The sequence below is a fragment of the Sinocyclocheilus rhinocerous genome, unplaced genomic scaffold (genome assembly GCF_001515625.1).
Source record: "Sinocyclocheilus rhinocerous isolate Xijiao unplaced genomic scaffold, SAMN03320098_v1.1 scaffold1246, whole genome shotgun sequence".
Taxonomy (NCBI): Eukaryota; Metazoa; Chordata; class Actinopteri; order Cypriniformes; family Cyprinidae; genus Sinocyclocheilus; species Sinocyclocheilus rhinocerous.
The window spans coordinates 413,341-438,276 of NW_015630543.1; the positions used below are offsets into that span (position 1 = coordinate 413,341).

Below are 24,936 nucleotides of genomic sequence, written 5' to 3' on the forward strand. Positions count from 1 at the left end.
CACACACCTGTGAGTGTGTATATCGGGGTGTAACATGTTAAACGCCATCCCTGACAGGTTCTCTGCGGCCTTCATAAAGCTTCAGGGTGCAGTGACATTCCAGCTTACCTGAAGAGCTGACCTGAATAAAAAGAAAACATGAGAAATGGGGGGAAAAGAAGCTAGGCTGAAGTCTCAATTCATTCCTGTTACCTTTTAGGTAACACCGCCCCATGAGAAACACACACACAGAAAACAACAATAGAGTTAGCATCGCACGTTCTTTCATCTGCGGCAGATAACAGGCTCACGTTACCATCTCTCACAGCACTGCCACTGCTCTGGATGCTCATTCAGCAGCACAATGATGCTTTGTCGTGTCACATAGACACGTCTGAATACACAATCACCTGACTGAACTGTGAAAGGCGGCAGTAATTCAAGGCCACGTCTCTCAAAAAAAAAAAAAAAAATAATATATATATACCCCTTTCTGTTAACAAAACGACAATAATAATAAATTATACATCAAATTAAACAGATAAACAGAAAATATACCTGCAAGCAACACATTTAGCATGAATTCAGCTGTCACTCAGAGCTTGCTATTTTAAGACCAAATGTCGGTTTGTAGTTATTAATGAACTCATATTTCATAAGTGCATATTTAGTCTACATTTATATTTAATAATAGTCTATCAAACAGATCTGCCACAACTCTGAATATTCCTGATACTTTAAATGTTGCAAGTGTACACTTTTCTGGCAACAGAAGCAAAATTTGCTGAATCATTTAGATCTCTGGTCATTAAAAAGATACGTTATATTCAGAAAAATATTTCAGGAGATGGACTTTTTCACTGGAGGTGAAATTATGGACTCTTATTTAAGCAACGGTTTGAAGTTAAAAATGATTTAATGATGGATTTGTGTCTTACAAACTCACAGCTTTTGGCTCACAATATATTAACTGATGGACTGGAGTGGTGTGGATTACTTGTGGATTATTGTGATGTTTTTATCAGCTGTTTGGACTCTCATTCTGATGGCACCCATTCACTGCAGAGCATCCATTGCTGAGCAAGTGATGGGATGATTAATTTCTCCCAATCTGATTAATCTGATGTGCGTGTGTGTGTGTGTGTGTGCGTGCGTGCGTGTGTGTTTGTGCGTGTAACTAAAATTGGCCATTAAGTTTGAAAATCACACACCAACAAACCATTATATGATGACAAAATTATTCCCAAACATAAATCTCAAATGCCCCTTGTGTCAGTATACTGACTTCAAAGCTTCCTCTATAAAAACAGTTGGTTACTGACTGTGTTGCTTTTGCCATCTGTCCAGTGACATTCAGAGCTCTTGACATGAGGCTGTATCAGACGCCTTGGGACTGAGAACAGGTTAGATCTACAGTAGACAAATTCACAAACTCCTCTCCAGTTTATCCAGAACATTTCCTCAAACTAAACTGCTGCTGCTCATTTCAGAAGTGAATATATTAGCCAGTCATTACACTTCATTTACATAAGTCTTAAAGGTACAGTTGCAAAACCAGCATGTTAAATTGCAACTTGAGGGGAAAACAAAAGAGTAGAGGAATTTATATGAAACACATTGCTTTGTTTGTCTGTAGTATTTATAATTAGCTTAATAATAAAACAACAACAACAACAGAAGTCCCTTGGAAATAGTACATCCTCATTTAGATGCGAACATCTCTCTCTCTCTCTCTCTCTCTCTCTCTCTCTCTGTGTGTGTGTGTGTGAGTCTTTCACGCAGGGCATGTGATGCGTCAGTGCAGCAGTGTTGGAGTAGTAGTGCTTGTAGCTAGCAGCATGCATGATCACTTTCTGCTTTCAGCTGCTGCCACCCACTAGCTCTTTGTTTTTCAGGGGCGAAAAGAGGAGCCGAGTGTGTAAATCTCCTCAGCCGGCACATAGCCTCTCCAACTGTCCAACTGTCCGGACTACCGGCAGCCCCCTGCAACTTCCTGCCAGTCGAAGGTCGTCATGGGTTCTCTCATGCCTGCAGCGCGTCTTTTCGGCAGCTTCCACTGTGACTGAGTAGCCCCACACTGCTCACCCTTGTGATGGGGAAGGACCTGGAAAAGGTGGTCAAAAAATTGTCTGCTCCCCACACTCCGGACGGTAAGCCACAACCGTCGGAGCATCCCCCCTTGCGGTCGAAAAATTTAAGTGAAAAATAAGCTAAGCATTGCTTCGTGGAACAACAAATGCGCTGGACCCGACGGAATCCCTGCAGAGGTTTTCAAACACGGAGGATACATCCTCACGTGCCGTCTGCATCTCCTGATCCAAAACATCTGGGAACATGGTTCCCTCCCACAGGACTGGAAGTATGCTAACATCGTGGTCATTTACAAGCAGAAAGGAGACAGAGCAGTCTGCGGTAACAGCCGCGGGATATCTCTCCTCTCCATCGCAGGGAAAGTCCTGGCCAAGATCATGCTCAGCAGATTGGTCGATCACATCTCGGAAGCTGTGCTTCCGGAAACTCAGTGTGGCTTCCGGAAATCCAGATCCACGACAGACATGGTTTTTGTCTTGAGGCAGCTGCTGGAGAAGAGTCGAGAACAGCACAAAGACCTTCACGTAGCCTTCATCGACCTCAGCAAAGCTTTTGACACCATCAACCGTGAGCTGCTCTGGAGAAACCTCTCCAAACTTGGGGTACCACCCAAGTTTCTTAGCATCCTACAGCAGCTGCATGATGGGATGCAAGCCAGAGTACTCACGGGTGAACTCCAGTCTGAATCTTTCGAGGTAAAGGTTGGGGTGAAGCAAGGCTGTGTCTTGGCTCCGGTGCTCTTTAACATCCTCCTCTCTGCCATCACCTGCCTCTTCCATCGTGTCATGGGGCATGAAGACGGTGTCCATGTGGAATATCGACTTGACGGTAGCCTCTTTAACATCCGTCGACTCCAGGCCCGCACAAAGATAAAGTCCCGCCAAATCTGTGAGCTTCAGTATGCTGATGACTGTGCCATTTTGGCCCACAGCCCGGACTCTATGCAGCACGCCCTAAATACAATATCCAGTCTGTACCAATCTTTTGGCCTACAGGTTAACACTCAAAAAACGAGGTCATGTCCTATCTCTCCACCTCCGCCCCCATACCCCCCAGTTTTCACATAAATGGTCCGACGATCCGAGAGACGCACCAAGAGACACCAGAGGGCGGCTGGTACCCCCCTGGTATCTGGTTTCCCTTGTTCCATCTGTGGAAGAGTGTGCGGCTCAAGGATCGGACTCGACGCCCACGAGAAGTGGCACCAGCGGCAACATCGCTGAACCCACCCCCTTCCCACTCCCATCTCTGGAGCAAGCGTCATCATCGAACACGATGGACAGCTAAGAGTGTGTGTGTGTGTGTGTGTGTGAGTGTAGGAGGTCTTAGGCCAGCGCACACAGTCAGATAAGGCAGTGCACATCTGTATTTGAGTCGTGTCATATCTGACAGGTTGTGGGTTATGACATGTTTTTTATAGCTCTTCTTTTCTCTGTCACATACTGCAGGGATGCTTGTTTATCTCCTATGAAATCTTTGGCCTTTACTGGTGGGTGGCCTTTACCTCTGTGGTAAATGAACACCTGAGGGCAGCCGCTGATGCTGTCGCCTTCAACACTGACCACACACACACACACACACAGCTATTCTTGTGGGGACTCTCCATAGGCGTAATGGTTTTTCTACTGTACAGACCGTATTTTCTGTCGCCCTACACCAACCCTACACCTAAACCTACCCCTTACAGGAAATTCTGTGCATTTTTTGATTTTCAAAAACATTTATTCTTTGTGATTTATTAGCTTGTTTACCCGTGGGGACCTCAATTTAGGTCCCCACCGTGACATGAGTCCCCATGAGTCTGTGTGTATTCAGGTTTAAGTCCCCACCAGAATAGAAAAACAGGTACACACACGCACGCACACACACAGACTCACACACACACACACACACACAGATGAGAGTATATTATTTTCATGTCACATCTCTTCTGTCAAAGATTATTCTCAGAGGCTTCAATAAATTTCAGTTCAGATGAACAAACTCGAGAAAACGTTTAATAACTGAAAAGTCAGAAGGGTAAACACTTGGGAGTGAATGTGTTGTTTTGCCATTTTCTATTGCCATTTTGCCATTTTCAAAACTAATTTCAACTTAACCCAAAAAAGAACCTCCCCAAATAAAAAACATTAAACTATATGGATGTACATCTTGGCAAAGTATTTTATCCGATTAACTGCCATAATTAATTAGTTACAATCAGTTAACCGACAAGCCATTAAAAAATTAAATTAAGTTAATTAAATGTGTAATACATATACAAAGGCCAAATGTTGTTTTTTTCCTTATCAAGTGTTTATAGGATAAATTTTACTGATACACAGTGATTTTAACAAAAAGAAGAAAAAAATGTGTGAGTGTGTGTGAGAGAGAGAGAGAGAGAGAGAGAGCAAGATCTCAAAGCCATGACAACTTTTAATTGCATAAATAACTACCGCACTATTTTTCCATACAAAGTAAAATGTAGCAAAATTAGTTTAGTTCAGTATCACAACAATGTAACACATTCCTCAAAGCTGAGAATTAATGAACAGAACACCTGTTTCTCCAGATGTATGCTGTCAGTCCATAATATGGACGTGATAATGAATAATAAAACAAAAAAAACGGTCCCACTTTATATTAAGTGGCCTTAACTACTATGCACTTACATTTAAATTAATCATTTGGTACAATGCACTTATTGTGTACATACATGTTTTTTCATTGTACTTATATTTTAAAAATACCTGCATGTAATTACATCTGGAATTAATTTCTGGAATTACATTTATAATTACACTGTTGACCCATCCCTTACACCTTAACCCATACTTAAACCTACCCATACCAACAAACCTGTCCCTAACCTTACCCATATCCCACCTCAATAACAGCAAAAGTATTTTGCAATACAATATGAACACAACAAGTACATTGTACTTATTTTCTGATGTAAGTACATAGTAGTTAAGGCCACTTAATATAAAATGGGACCCAAAAAACAAACCATACTTTTCTAGTCTTGCGAGAGAAGACTTGTTTTGTGTGCAGTGCGAGTGAAAAGCAGAAGCTGCACGTGAAATGTCTCAGGTTGCGTATGTAACCCGGTTCCCTGAGAAGGGAACGAGACACTGCGTCATGGCGTTGAGGCTGTAGGAACGCTTCTTCTTCATGACCAGTGTCTGAGGCATAAGTGAAAATATTTATTGACTGATGTGAAGTCAGGTGATGTAGCGTGGCACGTCAGCGAGACCATAAAAGGCCACATTTGTCACAGAATCTCCAACTTCCAGTTGCCTGAAGGAAAATGTGTAAGGCATAGTAGTTAAGGCCACTTAATATAAAATGGGACCCAAAAAACAAACCATACTTTTCTAGTCTTGCGAGAGAAGACTTGTTTTGTGTGCAGTGCGAGTGAAAAGCAGAAGCTGCACGTGAAATGTCTCAGGTTGCGTATGTAACCCGGTTCCCTGAGAAGGGAATGAGACACTGCGTCATGGCGTTGAGGCTGTAGGAACGCTTCTGCTTGACCAGTGTCTGAGGCATAAGTGAAAATATTTATTGACTGATGTGAAGTCAGGTGATGTAGCGTGGCACGTCAGCGAGACCATAAAAGGCCACCTTTGTCACAGAATCTCCAACTTCCAGTTGCCTGAAGGAAAATGTGTAAGGCATCCCCAAAGTTTGGCAACATGACGCAGCATCTCATTCCCTTCTCAGGGAACCAGGTTACATATGTAACCTGACGTTCCCCTTTTAAGTTCAAACCTGTGGCATGGCGTTGACACTACGGAAACATTAATACCAATGGCGACATAAACTGGGAAGATTTATGCCACTGGCCTGAGCAGTCAGACCCCCCGAGGGTGTTTGTGAATGTAATCCGGTCTGGCATGCAGAATAAATTTGACCAGTCCAGGGGCAAAATCCAAGCAGGAGGAGGCTATTGAAAGGACCTGCAGATCTTCTGCTCTAGTGCTAGCAGCAGAGCCACTTTAAGAGTCAGAATCACTGCTGAAAGATGCTCTTGCAAGAACTCCAGCACTGTAACAACCGGGCAGTTGACTAAATGGAGTTGATCAAACCACGACACAAAGAGCGACTATTTTAGGGCATGCAATTTTCCCGTGGAGGCAGCTCTGGAGCTCAGAATAGTTTTAAAAAGTTGAGCGATGGAAATCTATGAATTGGTGCCCCTCATCTCCAGCCAAGGTTCATAGATCACCTCATATGCACCATGGTGTCCAGCCTCAGTGGAACTGGAGATGTGTTGGTGAACCAGAGGGGATAGTGGGCTGACTTCCCAAAGGCGAACAAGTCCGCTTGCCTGAACCAGGATGTCTGCTCCCAAGTTTTCAAGTTGCAAGTATTTAAAGGTCAGCTGAAGAGAGTTCAAAGGAATGAGATGCTGAATACCTCAGTAGGTGATTATGCTTGGGTAAATTTGAAAGTTTTATTACTTAAAGTTGTGGATTGAATTGGCTCCTTTAGACAAGTGAGAGATAAGCAAAGATCCAATCCTTGGATGAATCAGAAAGTATTTGAAAGTATTTGAAATATTAAAAAACAGGAATAAGGCACTTTCGATTTATATGAGAACTAAGGATCAGGAAGACTGAAAAATTTAAAGCACTTGGACATTTAGGCCAGAGCAGTATAAAGGAGGCAAAAAGAGATTTTATCAAGGAAAAACTACAAATAAATAAGGAAGATCTTAAATCTCTGTGGAAAGTGCTGAATATGTTCCAATCAATTGGCAAAATCAAATTTACTGTATCAAAATTAGTATTAGATATTGATGGAGATATAATTTGAATAATTTAATTCTATTCATTAATTGCAAATACTTTAGTGGATAAGAGGAGTTTATGTGAATTATTTTGGTAGGAGGTTTTATTCAAAACTAGTGGTGTTGCCAAACTCGTTCTTGTTTGACTAAATTTACAGTAGATCAAATTACTAAGATGTTAGAAGATCTTCATGTTTCTAAGTCACATGTGCCTTACAAGTCTTAAAAAATGTGAAGCCAAAGGATTTCGATCGCCCCTGGTGTCAGGCTGCAGTACAGGTCATAAACTCCGCCCTCTCCATGTTGTTGTTGTTACTGTCACGGATCGGCCAGGTTCACTCACCACCCAATCACAGCGCACACCTTCACCTGAGTTCTGATTGCACGCACCTGTTCATTATCATCACCCTCATCAAGACGGCTTCATAAGCACACACCTCACTTCACTCCAGTGTCCGGTCTCGTTTGTACGAAGTGGACTCTTTATGCTACTCCAGCAAAAGATTGTTATCCTTACCTTCCTCGTGTACTTACCTCCTGTGTTCCACTCCAAAGCCTGTATCCTCCTACGTCTCTGAGTGTACAACTCCAGTCCTTACAACGGTGAGGTGTGTGCCACCTTCCATTCAGCTACCTGCTATTCCACGGACTCCAGCATACTCATTACAACACCCCAGTTACCATTGAACTGTTCCATTGTACTGCTTACTCACCTGCCATTCTACACCCAGCCTCTGTTGCCATAAATAAACATCCTCTGTCATTTCTAACCTTCTGTGTGAGTCTCCTCTCCAACGCAACCACATCAACTCCGGTCACTTCCGTAAACAACCCCAGCACTTCTTCGTCTACAGTAGTCGCCAGTCCCATGGCCAGACCAGCGCCCTTCTCTGGCGCGGTGGAGGAGTGCAATGGATTCCTGCTACAGTGCTAATTGACCATGAACATGCAACCGCATCTCTATACATCTGATAGTGCGAAGATCGCCTTTATCATCTCCCTGCTGACAGGACGAGCGCTCAAATGGGCGCAAACCATCTTGGCCCAAGCCGGTCCCGTCACTCAGTCCCTTCAGAACTTCCTGGAACATTTCCGTGACGTTTTCGGCAGACCAGCGGGTGATTCATCAGCGGGTGAGCAACTATACCACCTCCGTCAAGGTCCCATGTCAATTAATGACTATTCTCTCAGGTTCAGAACCCTCGATGCGACCAGCGGCTGGAATGAGCGCTCGCTCCTCACCACGTACCGGCAGGGACTGGAGCCAAGACTGCGGTTGCAACTTGCGGCTTATGACGACTCATATGGTCTGGAACGTTTCATTCAGTTATCCATCAGATGTGCTAATCGGATGCAGTCTTGCTTTGAGGACCATCCACCGTCTCTCCACTCCTCCGTCGGCCAGAAGTCACCAGTACTCCAGAACCAGGCAACGAACCCATGCAAGTGGATACTAATCGGCTCTCATTGGTTGAACGGCAGAGGCGGCTGACCCAAGGATTGTGCCTGTATTGTGATGCTGGTGGGCATGTAATCTCTTCATGCCCAGTTCGTCCTCCTCGACCCTTGGTGAGTGTTATTAAGCCGGCTACTGTCAATATGCAGCCCCTCACTGCTGTTGTAACACTTACTGCCTCTGATGTCTCTATTCCAGTACATGCTCTCGTCGACTCCGGGACAGCTGGGAATTTAATCTCCGGGAGCCTCTGCCGGCAGCTCAGCCTCCCGACCACAGCAACTAAGACCATCTACCAGGTCCAGTCGGTAACAGGAAAATCACTCAGCCGTAAACATGTTCACCTCAGTGCGGGTCCTATCCATCTACAAGTTGGACAGTTACATGAAGAAACAATTCATCTCCTGGTTCTGGAGCGATCCACCACTGACGTGATCCCTGGGCACCTGTGGTTAGTGCAATACAACCCTGTCATCTCCTGGAAGACCGGTGAGATCCTGAAGTGGGGCAGTAATTGTTTCCCTGACTGTTTCCCTCACATTCCTCAACCCTCAGCACTCCGTCCCGAGACACTCACCATAAACTCCACCTCCATCGAAAGCCCAATGGATAAACAGTCAGTGGATATTCCCTCCTGCCATGCCCCCTTCAGAGATGTCTTCTGCCTGAAGAAAGCCTCACAGCTGCCGCCACACAGGCCATGGGACTGTGCCATAGATCTGTTACCGGGTGAGCCAGTGCCCCGTGGAAAGATTTATCCACTATCACTCCCAGAACAGAAGGCCATGGAGGAGTATATTGAAGAGGCTTTACAACAAGGCTACATCCGCCCTTCAACGTCCCCTGCTGTTTCGAGTTTCTTCTTTGTGGCCAAGAAGGATGGAGGCTTGCGGCCTTGTATTGATTACCGGGCACTTAACAAGATCACCATCAAGTTCCGTTATCCACTTCCCCTCGTCCCAGCGGCCTTGGAACATCTCCGCGGAGCCACCGTATTCACCAAGTTGGACCTCCGCAGCGCCTACAACCTCATCCGGATACGTGAGGGGGACGAGTGGAAGACTGCCTTCGTGACCCCTACTGGCCATTATGAATATCTTGTCATGCCGTATGGTTTAGTCAACACCCCCTCCGTATTCCAGGACTTTATGCATGAGGTACTCCGGGAGTTTCTCCATCGGTTTGTTCTCGTCTATATTGATGATATCCTCATCTACTCCCGGAGCATGGCCGAACATCGCCACCATGTTGCGGAGGTCCTGAAACGCCTGAGTGAGTTCCATCTATTCCTCAAGGCAGAGAAATGTTCTTTCCATCAACCCTCAGTGCAGTTCCTTGGATACAACATCGACAATGGTGGCATCCAAATGGACGAGGGGAAGGTGGAGGCCATCAAGACCTGGCCTGTACCCACCACCGTCAACGAACTGCAACGCTTCCTAGGATTCTCCAATTTCTATAGACGTTTCATCCAGAATTACAGCGCCATCTCCAGTCCTCTCACCAACCTGTTAAGAGACAAGCCCAAGTCTCTGTCCTGGTCACCAGCTGCCACGAAAGCTTTCACATCACTCAAGGAGGCATTTGTTAGCGCACCGCTCCTCATCCATCCAGACCCCGATAAGCCTTTCACTGTGGAAGTGGACGCCTCCACCACCGGGGTAGGAGCGGTGTTGTCACAGCAGCCGGGGACTCCAGCCAAACTCCATCCATGCGCTTTCTTTTCCCGCAAACCTCAGCCCTGCGGAGATAAACTACGACATCGGCAACAGGGAACTCCTTGCGATCAAACTGGCCTTGGAGGAATGGAGGCATTGGCTGGAGGGAGCACAACATCCGTTCATCGTCCTCACAGACCACAAGAACTTACAATACCTGCGAGACGCCAAAAGACTCAATCCTCGCCAGGCTCGATATGCGCTTTTCTTCACGAGATTCCATTTCACCATATCCTATCGTCCAGGTCCGAAGAATGTGAAAGCTGATGCTCTCTCACGACTCCATGCCCCAGGAGAAATTCAGGAAGAACCAGAACCCATCATATCCAAAGAACTCATTATCAGCCCCATCCAGTGGACTTCTACTCCAGTTCCCTCCACCAATGCTTCTACAGTCACTCCGCATGACTGCGCCATCACCAAGAGCCCTCGCCATTTACCATCTGGCAAACTCCTTCCGCTGCCCATTCCCAACCACCCCTGGTCCCACCTAGGAGTTGATTTCATCACAGATCTGCCTGTTTCTGATGGTAACACATGTGTGCTTGTAGTAATAGACCGCTTTTCTAAATCCTTTCGTCTTCTCCCCCTCAAGGGCCTGCCTACAGCAATGGAAACCGCTGAACTCATGTTCAACTCTGTCTTCAGATATTATGGACTCCCTGAGGATATTGTCTCTGACCGGGGACCGCAGTTCATATCGAGGGTTTGGAAGGCCTTCTTCTCGCTCCTAGGTGTGACCGTAAGCCTGTCATCAGGATACCATCCTCAGTATAACGGGCAGACGGAGAGAAAGATCCAGGAGGTTGGACGCTTCCTACGAACCTTCTGCCATGGCCACCAGGACTCTTGGAACCAGTTCCTAGGCTGGGCCGAGTACGCCCAGAATTCCCTCCGGCAGCCGTCCACTGGACTCACTCCCTTCCAGTGCGTACTCGGTTACCAGCCGCCCCTATTCCCCTGGTCTGGGGAACCAGCAGATGTCCCGTCCGTCGATTACTGGTTCCGAGAGAGCGAGAGGGTCTGAGACGCAGCTCACCATCAGCTCCAACAGGCAGTGCGCAGGCAGAAGATGACAGCAGACCTTCGAAGATCCGAAGCTCCGTCATTCCAACCTGGTCAGAAGGTCTGGTTGTCAACACGGGACATCAGGTTGCACCTGCCCTGCAAGAAGCTAAGTCCCAGATATGTTGGTCCCTTCACCAAAGTGGACTCTTTATGCTACTCCAGCGAAAGATTGTTATCCTTACCTTCCTCGTGTACTTACCTCCTGTGTTCCACTCCAAAGCCTGTATCCTCCTACGTCTCTGAGTGTACAACTCTAGTTCTTTACAACGGTGAGGTGTGTGCCACCTTCCATTCAGCTACCCGCTATTCCACGGACTCCTGCAGGGCAAGCATACTCATTACAACACCCCAGTTACCATTGAACTGTTCCATTGTACTGCTTACTCACCTGCCATTCTACACCCAGCCTCTGTTGCCATAAATAAACATCCTCTGTCATTTCTAACCTTCTGTGTGAGTCTCCTTCCATAACAGTTACATGCGCCAACTAAAAAAATCTAATTACACTTCAAATGCATTTTTCCCAAAGATTGTTCTTCCATTATTTCAGGTAGTTCTTATGATGCTGATGTATTTTCAAGTGTTCATGTTTCTAATAAGTTTGCTTTTAGTTAGTTATTTTACACTATAAAAATGCGGTGTGGTGCAATGAGTGTGTGCTTGTCATTGGGTCTGCGTGAGTTTGGGCAGGACTTTGATACCGTGTCTCCAGCTCATGATCACTATTGTGCATTGAGTATTGAGTCTAAATGACGTCATTGGTGCAAGATGACAGCAGCCATACCTGGGAAATTTTGGCTTTGTTTTTCTACAATGAAAGGAAAAAGAGACACTTCGTCCAAACCTTTTTTTTTTTTTTTACAATCTATTGTCTAAGTATACTGGGCTGGATGGTATTCAGCTAGATTTTTAAGAGATGCTGCAGATATTATAGTTCCAACTGTCACATTTATTTTTAATCTTTCTTTAAAAAAGGATATAGTGCCATCTGACACGAAGATAGATTTTATAAGGAAGCAGATTAATAAAGGCAGAATGTGTGGTAGGGTACTCTTGGATCTCCAAGTGATTCATTCAATACTGTTAGATAAATTAAGTGTCATGGGTTAATTGAGTATGGTGATAGCCTGGTTGAACTCTTATTTAAATTGGATAGTTCAGATTAGGGTAAAAATGTATGATATTCTTTCTGAGGAAACAATTATTAATAATGGAGTTCCTCAGGGAAATGTCTTAGGCCTCCTTTTGTTCTTATCATACATAAATGACATGCAAGCTGTTTGTGATTATAACTTGTTTTTATATGCTGGTAATTCTGCTTTACAGTTTTCAGACAAGGATGTTGATAGAACACAAGTGATATTAGGTGAGGTGCTCAGTAAGAGACTGTCTCTCTGAAAATAAACTCGTATTGCATTTAGGTAAAACAGAATCTATATTATTAAGATCTAAAAGTCACTCGTTTATGTATTCCATTTTAGACATCTTGGCTGGTAACCTGAAAACAGAGTAGCACACTAAAATGTTATGCAAGATAACTGATGTTTATTACCTGAATACCTTTGACTGTAGTTTAACTGCTTTAAATTTTGAGTAGCATATAGCTTGGCATGTCAGCTTTTTTTTGGCATTTGTACATCAATGTCTATCTAACCACACTGGAATAGTCACTGTCATGCCTTCTGATTTTATATGGCTGTTTTTGAGTAATGGCATGTTTTATGCAGAGCTCTATTGGCCACCTTCACTGTCAGCTGCTAAACTCTGTATTTACTCTATAGTGATCGCTGGCTTCTCTGTGGCTTTTCTCTCAAGTCTTATTGTAGAGAATTCTGGGTGAATGTGATTTCTAAGCAGTGTAGGTGGTTTGATTTCCACTTCCTGGTAATTGAACCAAATGAGACATCCAAACATCTGGATATTGTTTTGTATTCTTTTTCCATTTCAGCTTTTGTTTAACTTGGGGATTTTATTTTCACCATTTGTTCCTTTAACTGTGGGAATTTAATCCAGGAAATGTTTTAATGATTCGCAGGCAAATACTTTTGTAAACAGCATTTTTTAAACATATATTATTTTATTTACTGGCAATTTTAAAATAATTATTTTGATTTGCAATGCCTCACGCAGACACGCACATCACATACAGATGAACTGGAGTTTTCAATGAACAGTGTGATTTTCTGTAAAATGTGCGCATAAAATGGTATAAAGTAATTGCGTGTATGTGTTTGCACATGTGTGTTTGTGGAAGGCTTTAGTATGATTAGTCACATTTCAAAATAGTACTGAGGTCAGGTGAACATCTGCACAGACTGGAACATCACACACACACACACAAACACACACACACACACACACACACACACATACAGTTTCCTACAATGAATCACATGCACAATCATTAGACTGCTGGAACCTGAAAAATAAAATGCACATATGTGTGCAAGGCTAGAAAACGTGAAAAACTTGCACATGCACAGTCATGCAGACTCTGCTTCTAATTAAATGCATGTGCACTGTGTGCAAAACATAGCAGCAAATGGACAACTGAAGTATTTGATCGTCTTAACACCAACGAACACCTAAATTCAAGCATCTGTATCTTAACTTAAAAGAGTAATTCACCCAAAAATAAAATTTGCTGAAAACTTACTGACCCTCAGGTTATCCAAGGTAGATGAGTTTGTTTCTTCATCAGATTTGGAGATATGTAGCATTGCATCATTTGCTCAGCAATGGATTCTCTGCAGTGAACAGCTGATAAAACATCACAATAGTCCACAAGTAATCCACACCACTCCAGTCCATCAGTTAACATCTTGTGAAGACAAAAGCTGAAACAAATCCACCATTAAGACGTTTTCATCTTCAAACCATTGCTTCTGGATAAATTTTGAGTCCATAGTCCATATGTGCATATGTTCCTGTGGCTCAGTGGTAGAGCATTGCATTAGCAGTGCAAAGGTCGTGGGTTAAATTCCCAGGGAACACACATTCTGATAAAAAATGTATAGCCTGAATGCACTGTAAGTCGCTTTGGATAAAAGCGTCTGCTAATTGCATAACTTTAATTTAATAGTCCATAATAACACTTCCTCTAGTGAAAAAGTCCATCTTCTGTTGTCTTGTGAAGCTTTTGTCTTCTCCAGATGTTAACTGATGGACTGGAGTGGTGTAGATTACTTGTCGATTATTGTGATGTTTTTATCAGCTGTTTGGACTCTCATTCTGACGGCACCTATTCACTGCAGAGCATCCACTGCTGAGCAAGTGATGCAATGCTACATTTCTCCAAGTCTGATGAAGAAACAAACTCATCTGCATCTTGAATGGCCTGAGGATCAGAACATTTTCAGCAAATTTTCATTTTTGGGTGAACTCTTCCTTTAAAACTAACGCTAAACATCTTCAACACCCAGCCGCAGTCACTGAAGGAGGCCTGTTAGCCATCTAAAACATATTACACATGAAGCATTGTGAACAATGTGTGCATATCAGCCTGCTGTTTATAAATAACCGCTTAATTCAACTGAATCAATTTCCTCAGTTGAGACGGGTTTTGCTCTAGCGCTCAGCGTGCCTGTAATGTGTTAGCGCACGTTTGTCATTGCGGCGACAGGTTGGCAGGGAGTGAGTGATGGTAAGATGGCAGTCATGGCTCGCTGCTCTATGTGTGATTGCCGTCAGTAATTACACAGCCTCTCGTCTGATTTATTAACTCTAAATGTCCTCTACAGCCCCTCTAATGAATACTCAAACCCTGTCACACTCATTTGTCTTCTATCTTGCCCCCACCCCTCTCTCTTGCTCTCTCTGTCTCCTCCGTTAACGCACCTTGCTGCACTCATTGTCATATTCTTCAGTTCAGGTAAGGCACAGAGGAACAATGGAGGAATTAAAGGGATAGTTCACCTACAAATGAATATTTTGTCATTATGTATCACCCTCATGCCATTCAAAATGGTGTATGACTTTCCTTCTTGACCATTTTTTAGGTGAATATTACGGCCACACATTTTCATTTAATGGAAATGACTGAGAATGGGGGCTGTCAAGCCTCATCAATCACAAAGTTCTGCAAACCACCGGCTCCTTGCACATTTCTTTGTTAACGACACTTACCATTCAAAAGTTTGGAATAATTATGACTTTATAATGTTTTTTTTAAGTCTCTTCTGTTCACCAAGGCTGTATTTATTTGATCAAAAATACAGAGAAAAGTAAAATCATAAAATATTACAATTTAAAACTGCTGTTTTCTATGCGAATCTATGTTCAAATGTATTTTTTTCCTGTGATCAAAGCTGAATTTCCAGCATCATTACTCCAGTCTTTAGTGTCACACGATCTTCAGAAATCATTCTAATATGCTGATTTGCTGCTCAAGAAACATTTCTGATTATTATCAGTGTTGGAAACAGTTGTGCTGCCGATATTTTTGTGGAAACCGTGATGCATTTTATTTTTCAGTATTCTTTGATAAATAAAAAAAAATTAAAAGAACAGCATTTATTTGAAATGGAATAATTATACAACACTAAAAATGTTTTGACTGTCACTTTTGATCAACTTATTGCATTCTTGCTCAATAAAAGTGATAATTTCTTTAAAAAAAAAAAAACAATCTTACTGACCACAAACTAAACTAATTTGATAATGCTTTCAGCTTTCAAAACATTTTACCAAATCTGTTTAGGAGTAGTCTTAAAACATAAGACAGAAAAACCTGTGCAGATCCCATGCGGGCCCAAGCCAACACAAAACAAATTGTGGGGCTTTGTGGGCTAAATCTGAATTTGCACACTATAAACTGTGCTATATAACGTATGTACATTTGTGTGTGCAGGATGCATCTATGATCCTTTCTAACATCAATCCCACAGAAACATGCAACAAATGTCTTCTTTTCTCAGCTGTTAACTTCATTTCATCATTCTCTGTACGCTGTACTTCCCATCGCTTCTATTTTTGTTATCGTTTCGCCTCTCATCTATTAATTCGCACGTCACTTTTCATTCTGACCGCCCTGCACCCCGGTGTCATCTGTTGACTGCATTAATTGCGTGTCTGTAGGTGTTTGTGTAATTTCCTGCGGTCTGGCACTGGCCTCAGATCATCATCTAATAAGGGCTGATGGGAGCATTCTTCCCACACACTACTGCACGCTCATTCAACTCCACTGCTTTTCACTGTTCAGCCAGAGCTAACCTGCACACACGCGAGTGGGAGAAGAGCAGCAGAGGGACGGAGCGAGTGAAGAGAGAGGCTTTTCTGCAGAGGAATTTCAAAACTGCAGCTTCTCATGACAGAGCAGGGGACAATTTCATACCTGATAAGCATTCAGAATAAAAGAGTATATATCAAAAAGTATATGCTACCACTTTAAAGTTACAATAAGTATGCGTGCTAAGAATAATTTAGTTATTATCTTTCTTAATGTAGAAGCTTGCAAATTATTTGTTTTCCTGTTGGGTGAAAAAAAAGGAAATTGTTGATGCTTGTGTTTTAACCCTAAATGGCTGTGAGAAAGGGCTAGAGCTTTACAAAAGCACAAGCTGGATTCTGATTGGCTGTGAATAAGGATGCTGTCACAGCGAGCAGTTGTTGTTTGATGTTTTGTTGTTTACCTGCTGCAGGTCCAGAGTCACAGTGACGTAATGGTAGTCCATCCCGTTCATGATGCTCGGGCTCTGCCACCATCTGTTAGTGCCGTCGATGGCGTACTCGATGGGATGCCACTCTACACACATGAAAAACACACTCGTGAGAGACCACAGCGCATTCATCTCTGCTCAGGAGCTTTATTGGGCAGTGAAGACCAGTCAGAAAAGTGGATGTGATCGAGATGTGAAAACCTGCCTTACTGTGAGCTCTAACCCTGTAAATTGTGATTATACGACCAACCCAGTCTCATAAAAATACGTACCTCTGGGTACTTTTCTGCAACACCGTTTTTACGTACCTTACTGCACGTTTCGCCGCAGTTTCAAAGAGAAATGTCCACTGAGTGGCGCTAAAACACGGGTTCAATACGTGAACCCTGGCACGTTTTTATTACGTTGATATAGGTACGTATTGCTGTGCTTTTATTACGTTGATATAGGTACGTATTGCTGTGCTTTTATTACGTTGATATAGGTACGTATTGCTGTGCTTTTATTACGTTGATATAGGTACGTATTGCTGTGCTTTTATTACGTTGATATAGGTACGTATTGCTGTGTTTTTATTACGTTGCTTCAGGTACGTATCGAAAATGTGCCCCCGGGTACGTTTTTGCCATGAGACCAGGTTGTATACGACATAAAAGTAAGAACATCTAATCTTTTGAAATAAAAAAGTTTACTAAACCTTATTTTAATTAAATCTTAAATAGGTTTGCATATGTTCTCTTTTTTTTTGTGAGTATTATATGTGACCTCGCACCACAAAAGCAGTCTTAAGTCGCTGCGTATATTTGTAGCAATAGACAAAAAATACATTGTATGGGTCAAAATTATCGATTTTTCTTTTATGCCAAAAATCATTAGGATATTAAGTAAAGATCATGATCCATGAAGATATTTTGTAAATTTACTACCGTAAATATATCAAAACTTAATTTTTGATTAGTAATATGCATTGCTAAGAACTTCATTTGAACAACTTTAAAGATGATTTTCTCAATATTTAGATTTTTTTTGCACCCTCAGATTCCAGATTTTCAAATAGTTGTATCTCAGTCAAATATTGTCCTATCCTAACAAACCATACATCAATACTTATTTATTCAGCTTTCAGATGATGTATAAATCTCAATTTCGAAAAAAAGACACTTAAGACTGGTTTTGTGGACCAGGGTCACATATTTGATCCATCAGGCTTTTATGAACAGCTCAATTTTATTCAGACTCAAACTGAGCAAAGATATGCAGTTTGCCGCAGATGCTGATATTTACTGTATATGATAAAATTCTTGATACTTGTAATGTAAATCTATGAGATCTTTATAACAGTATACAGCAGATACTGACATAAATGGATATAAATATCAGTCGTCACTCTATATCTCAAATAATATGTCTCAGTAAGATGATATTTAAATAATCAAAACATATTACGGAATGAATACAATGATGTTTCTCAAAAAAACAACAAAAAAAACACTCAAAAGCCTGAAGATCATATTTGAGACTCATAGATTTGTCTAATATTTAATTAATAATTAAATATTACTGTAAATTATAATAAATAGCTACATATTTAATAATATCTTTCTTGGATAATCAAGTAAAGCGATGCTGCTCATCTTGAAATATACTAACAATATCAAAGTTATTCTTTAACTGATTTAATCAGTCCTATTAACTGACTGAAATAAAACCAAAACCTGCTCAAGAGCTCATACATTTGAATTTGTATTTCATTTTGTTGGAATAAGTGGTGTTTTCGGACTGCTGAGGAAGATCTGTATCTCTTTTATCTGAAGAGATCGAGTGAGATCTGATTCATCGTGGCACTAGGCCTTTAGAGGAGCTCCAACACCTCATATTAAACCACGACAGGACACGGCACTACTAATAACGTGTCTCCGCTGGCTTTTACCTCAGTGGGCTGAATAAAATCACCTGCTGAAGTGTCTTTTGAAATAAAGCGATCTGCTCTAATGAGGGATGAGTTTTATAAGCGCTGAAATACTGGCGTTTATCTCGGCGCAGAGCCTGTGGAAAGCCAGCTATATGAGACAAACCCCAATCTTTCTTTAGAGACAGATTCTTAATCAGGCAACGATGATTAAAGTTGTCCACTTAATCATTTATTTGACTGCATATATTCTTTTCTAATTTATGAGCGAGATCTAGGTTTCATTTAAAAGAACTCCCCCGCTGGTTAAGTCACATCTCTCTCTCTCTTTCTCTAATTTCCTCTAATTGCATGTTATATTAATCACTCTCTGGCTGGGAGTGTGTGGGTGACTCTGGGGCGCAGCGGCGTGTGTTTGAAGCAAGCGCAGAACTCGTTACTGACGGAGGTGTGTGGATGACAGCACCGGCGACTCACTCCACGCATGTTTTATTAAGAGCTTGTACACATCAAAACTCCTAAAAGAACCGGTCTGGCTCATGTTTCACCCTCAAACCAAATCCAAGACAATGCAGCACATCTACAGGTGCATCTCAATAAATTAGAATGTCGTGGAAAAGTTCATTTATTTCAGTAATTCAACTCAAATTGTGAAACTCGTGTATTAAATAAATTCAATGCACACAGACTGAAGTAGTTTAAGTCTTTGGTTCTTTTAATTGTGATGGTTTTGACTTTCATTTAACAAAAACCCACCAATTCACTATCTCAACAAATTAGAATACTTCATAAGACCAATAAAAAAAACATTTTTAGTGAATTGTTGGCCTTCTGGAAAGTATGTTCATTTACTGTACATGTACTCAATACTTGGTAGGGGCTCCTTTTGCTTTAATTACTGCCTCAATTCAGCGTGGCATGGAGGTGATCAGTTTGTGGCACTACTGAGGTGGTATGGAAGCCCAGGTTTCTTTGACAGCGGCCTTCAGCTCATCTGCATTCACAATTTGAGTTGAATTACTGAAATAAATGAACTTTTCCACGACATTCTAATTTATTGACATGCACCTGTACAGCCCATTAAAGATGTAGTTGACCCAAAAATGACAATTCAGTCGTTACCTACTCACATTATGGCACTGTAATGTTGTACCCTTGAGTTTGTTTGTAATTCTAATTCATCTTAATGACGATGATTCTCATTAGATTCTCATTAATGTAATACAGGCAGGAACACCATCCTCTGGACACAATGACGTTTTTAATCAAATTTGCATAAAGAACAAATACCGCAATGATGTATACAATTCATTACTTTTTCACATTGTGATGATGCACATGCACATGCTTTCTTTTGATTTTGGGGTGAACTATGACTAAATGCCATGTGTGAGAATATTTACCACTCCTCTAGATTATAATAACTAAAGACACTCATAAAATCAGCTTTTTCTGATACAGAATACTGCTTTAAAATACTGATGCAATGACTCATATTAGGTTCAGTTCTTATCAGTTCTCATATTTAGAAGGTTTCTCAAACAGCGAAGATTTGATGGCCACGCAGGATGTCAAATAACTGACAGAATTACTACAGACAAACATCAGCGACAGGATGTGATGTCATGCTCTAGGGCTTCTGTATTTAATACATAATGAATCACAAATAATAAGAAATGTGAAATATTAAAAACATACCATCTGCTCCACTTTCCAGCAACACAGCAAATACGCAGCTCTGAAGTTTGTATTCATTGTTTTGAGCCAAGTGGTCGATAATAGTGGCTTTATAATAGTTAACTTCATTCACGCCTCCCTGAAAATGTTTGCTTGTTTAATAAAATTGCTATAATGTGTGATGGTGTGGATGCCGGATTGTATGTGCGATGATAATGATGGCAGTAATGAGCGCAGTGATTGTTTGTTATACATATATTACCAAATGTATATTGAACATAAGAGTTCTTTGAAAAATTTCCCCTTTCAGCAATCTTTAAAAAAGCAATTAAACAAGCACAGTAATAAGGTAAAGCTATTATATTAGGGGACAAAAGGTTCCCGGTGTTACCATGCCTACTTATTAGAAATGAATTTAAGCTTACATTTAAAATATAAATATGAACCGTTTCTAGCTGTGGTTTTGGTGAAACAGAAAGATGTTAAAGGTTCTTTATGGAACCATTTAGACAAAAAGGTTCTTCTATGGCATCGTGAAGCACCTTTATTTTTAAGAGTGTATTTTGGTAACAACTGAACTTGCAAACATGTCTGTAGTTGCTTTTGGGAAACACACCCCAGAGCGATTCAGTCTAGTTTGTGAATGAATTGCTCAGACCAGAGTCAGATGATTCTAGTATATTTTTGTTAATGAATCAAATATTGCTATTAAAAAAACAACACGGGGAAGCGGGGAATCCAGTGTACATGTGCGTTACATGCGTGACTGTGCCAGTGTTACTGTGATTTTGGAATGCAGTGATTTATGAGCAGAAACTGTCTTTGATTAGGGCATCTCAAATGGATTATGCACAGCCTGAGAGCCAGTGTGTGAGTGTGTGTGTCTGTGTGTGTGTCCTGTACCATTAGCATAATCACTCTTCAGGTTGCAGGTCCGACACTGAGGGTTTTTCACGGGCTGTCCTGGTACATGCTCCACTAGTTTGCAGTACATTTCTGGTCCCGTTTCTCCACATGTGGCATTGGTCTTGATCTCTGCCATGGAGGCCAGGTTCAGCACAGCTGGGAAGAGACCTGTGCACACAGCACACACACAACGTTAGCTGTTACCAAGACAGATTATCACTTCTACAGATGGTTCAACGCCAACAGCAAGTTTTCACATAGCTTTCCAATAAATCCATCTCCCCAGATGTACACTATGCAATCTGCCATTTTTGTTTACGGTGATAAAAAAAAAAGTCTTTAATCAGAATGTACAGATATATTTGAGCATCAATGGACAAGGACGCATTTTGAATGGTCAGTGTTTAATTGGCTTCCAGCAGCACTTCTTGCAGCTTAGAGCAACTAATTGATTTAAAAGGGTGTAATCTAGTTTTGTTTGTTTGCAGAATGGTTTGTGTGCATCCTCTCCCTGTCACCAGTCCTTCTTCCAGGAGCTCATCATTTACAAGAGAAGCATTGTCCTTATATTAAAGTTACACTGGAAACATTTCTCATTATTATTATTTTTTTTATTTTGTTAAAAGTGAATAAGAAAAAAAATGATGTTCCTGTTTCACACTGATTTCGCAACTTACTGATTACAGAGAAAACTTCAGCTCAGTATCCTACTGACAGCCGAACTCTGAGTTAAATCAGTTTTTGCCGAAATGAACCATCGGAAAGTCTTATTAGAACAAACTTGTGGATGTTTTGAAACAAAATGATCATATCAGTAACAAGAGACTTTAAAGCTGCATGAAATCAAATGCAATGTCTGTTTCATCAAACACATCTTTCATCAAAATAGCGCAGCAACAGTTGTATTATGAAAGCTGATCCTGCTTTGTGAGAGCTGTAATTAAAACTCTCTTAGAATCCACTTTCCCAGCATTTCCAGCATTCAGATATAGATAACATGGAGCTCACATTCAAATCCTCTTGAGTAAGAATTTGGGTTTTAGTAGTTTATTGTACATAACAGCATGACTCAGAAATGTAAATATATGGTAGAAATTGGGGCTGCCCAATAAATTATAAAAGTGCCGATTACAGCATTATCTTTATATTTACTCCTCTTGCATCAAAGGTTACAATTTACAATACATTTTTGCAGCGTTAAGCATCACCAGTGTTAAGCACATGAACACAACAGTCAATCAGATGCGTTTCATTGAATCACTATGAGAAGAAATCTACTCAAAACTAATTTTTTTTTCATTGTGATCTGACTGATAACTTTCTCGAATCCTCTCACTGTAACCAACAAAGTGTAAATGTAATGTAAATAAGATTCACAGTGCAGTGTAGACAGCTTCAGAAGCTGAGTTTACATTACCCTTCAAATTGCGCAAATTGAAATTGAAAATTGAAAATGGAAACATTTCAATTTCGGTAAACTAACATATATCGCAAAAAAGATTTTACGCTCGCATGAGGTGGTTTTTCAGGCAATTCAAAAAAGGAATATAATCGCAAAACTGCAATGGAAAAAGTTTTTTGGCATTTACAGGTCATCGGTTACCGCGAGAGGAAGAAAATTACGTTTTAGTCACATAACATCGGTTAATGGAAACTATGCCATTTCGCAATAGTTTTTTATTGACGTTTATAAAATATCGCAAAAGTTTTACGCAAACCTGTAATGGAAACAAGAGTTTTTTGCAAGAGTGCATTTAATAAAAGCATTTAATAAAACTACCACCACAAATCCAACTTTACACATTTTGTGTGCTTGACGTTACTTGCATTAGTTGGTTTGCAATATTAGTCACAACATGTTCATATGATACAAAATGTGGCTTATATTCAGGAAAATATAGTATCTAATCTATTACAAGTTTTATTGATCATGCTGCTTAAAGAAGCAACAGTCACAAGCACACTGCAAAATGTTGTTACTGACAGCTTTATTAAAAATTCAGCAGTGAATCTGCTTAATTAAAGTTCCTTTTGTGAGTCACTGACAAAATTGTGATGACTGACATTAATCATCATTGATCACTGAAATCACAATGTCAAGGGAAATTATCGAAATTATGATTTCTGGCATAATCGTGCAGCTTTAACAGGACAAATATAGTATGCTATTTCACATTTTACAGCATTAAAAAAAAAAAAAACAGCAGTTGGTATTTAGTGTACACTGTGCAGTAAGCGGTACATTAGTATTTGAACTACCTGAAATAGAATAGAAATATGAGGGTTTTATACAAAGACATGAGTGTTTGGAGTGCATGGTTTAAATCTGTATGTCAGCAATTTTAAACTGGGTTTTCTGTTGTGTGAAGTGTATTTTTGCAACAGCAACAAAAAAGAGTGTGCATAGTTGGTCAGAATCAAAGCGCGCTTGATCTCATGAAATCAGTCTCAGCTGTTCAGACAGATGTTCCTTATGAGTTCTCAGAGACATGCGAGCTGGACAAAAGCAAGGTTCTCCTCTCTGTCACAATCACTCAAACTCTCCCTGTGCTCTTTACAGTGAATTATCTGAATGCTAGTGCTAGTTCTGCTGTTTAGTTGCAGGGATAAAGTCTTTCACACCCTCCTTCATGCAAACACATCACAGCTTAGCAGCTGCCTCTGGAATGTCCACAATCAAATGGATATTATGCTCAATATGAGACACATTTTTAAAGCACAACAAGGACATTTTCCCAGGAAACATTAACAACTTCCAGCTTGGATGTTTTTGAAACTGGAGCTTTGCAACCATCATCTATTTTAATGTGTGTGTGTGTGTGTGTGTGTGTGTATACAGGTGCATCTAAAAAAATGTGAATATCGTGGAAAGTTTTTTTTTCTTTGTAACTTATTTCAAAAAGTTAATGGGTGCCGTGACATCTGCTGGTGTTGCTCCTTTGTGTTTTATCAAGTCCAAAGTCAATGCAGCCGTCTACCACGAGATTTTGGAGCACTTTATGTTTTTTTTTTACTTTTGATGATTAGAGCTTACAGCTCATGAAAGTCAAAAATCCAGTATCTCAAAATATTAGAATATTTACATTTGAGTTTCATTAAATGACCATCCCTACAGTATAAATTCCGGATATCTCTTGTTCTTTGAAACCACAATAATGGGAAAGAATGCTGACTTGGCAATGGTCCAGAAGACAATCATTGACACCCTCCACAAAGAGGGTAAAATCACAGAAGGTCATTACTGAAAGGGCTGGCTGTTCACAGAGCGCTGTTTCCTGTGCTAAAGGAGCCCCGACCAAGTATTGAGTGCATAAATGAGCATACTTTAAAGAACTTGAACTTTTCTGTTTTGCAAATCCTTTTTTTGACTGATCTTAGGAAATATTCTGTTTTGAGATACTGGATTTTTGACCTTCATGAGCTGTAAGCTCTAATCATCAAACAAAAAAAATAACTTTTGAAATGTTTTACTTTACATGAAATTAATCTAGAATATTTGAAAGTTTCACTTTTTGAAATGTTACAAAAAAATGTTTTGCTGACATCCATATTTAAAACACACATTTCAGACACGCATGTGTTCCAAATGTCGTCATTTGCAATATCATTACATTACATTCTTTACATATTTGCCACACACTGAATCTTAGTGTCGAAGCAATTATTGCAAAAAAAGACCAGTTTTGGACATGCCACTCAAAAAA

General features: G+C 40.9%; 1 protein-coding gene across 1 annotated transcript in view; it reads right to left on the minus strand.

The window, feature by feature from the left end:
• LOC107740527 (laminin subunit alpha-2-like) overlaps positions 1-24,936 on the minus strand; it is a 230,930-nt gene that overhangs the window by 171,455 nt on the left and 34,539 nt on the right. The window contains 2 exon segments of the mRNA XM_016552978.1: positions 16,714-16,826; positions 21,230-21,400. Of these exon segments, the coding sequence (XP_016408464.1) occupies positions 16,714-16,826; positions 21,230-21,400 (284 nt within the window).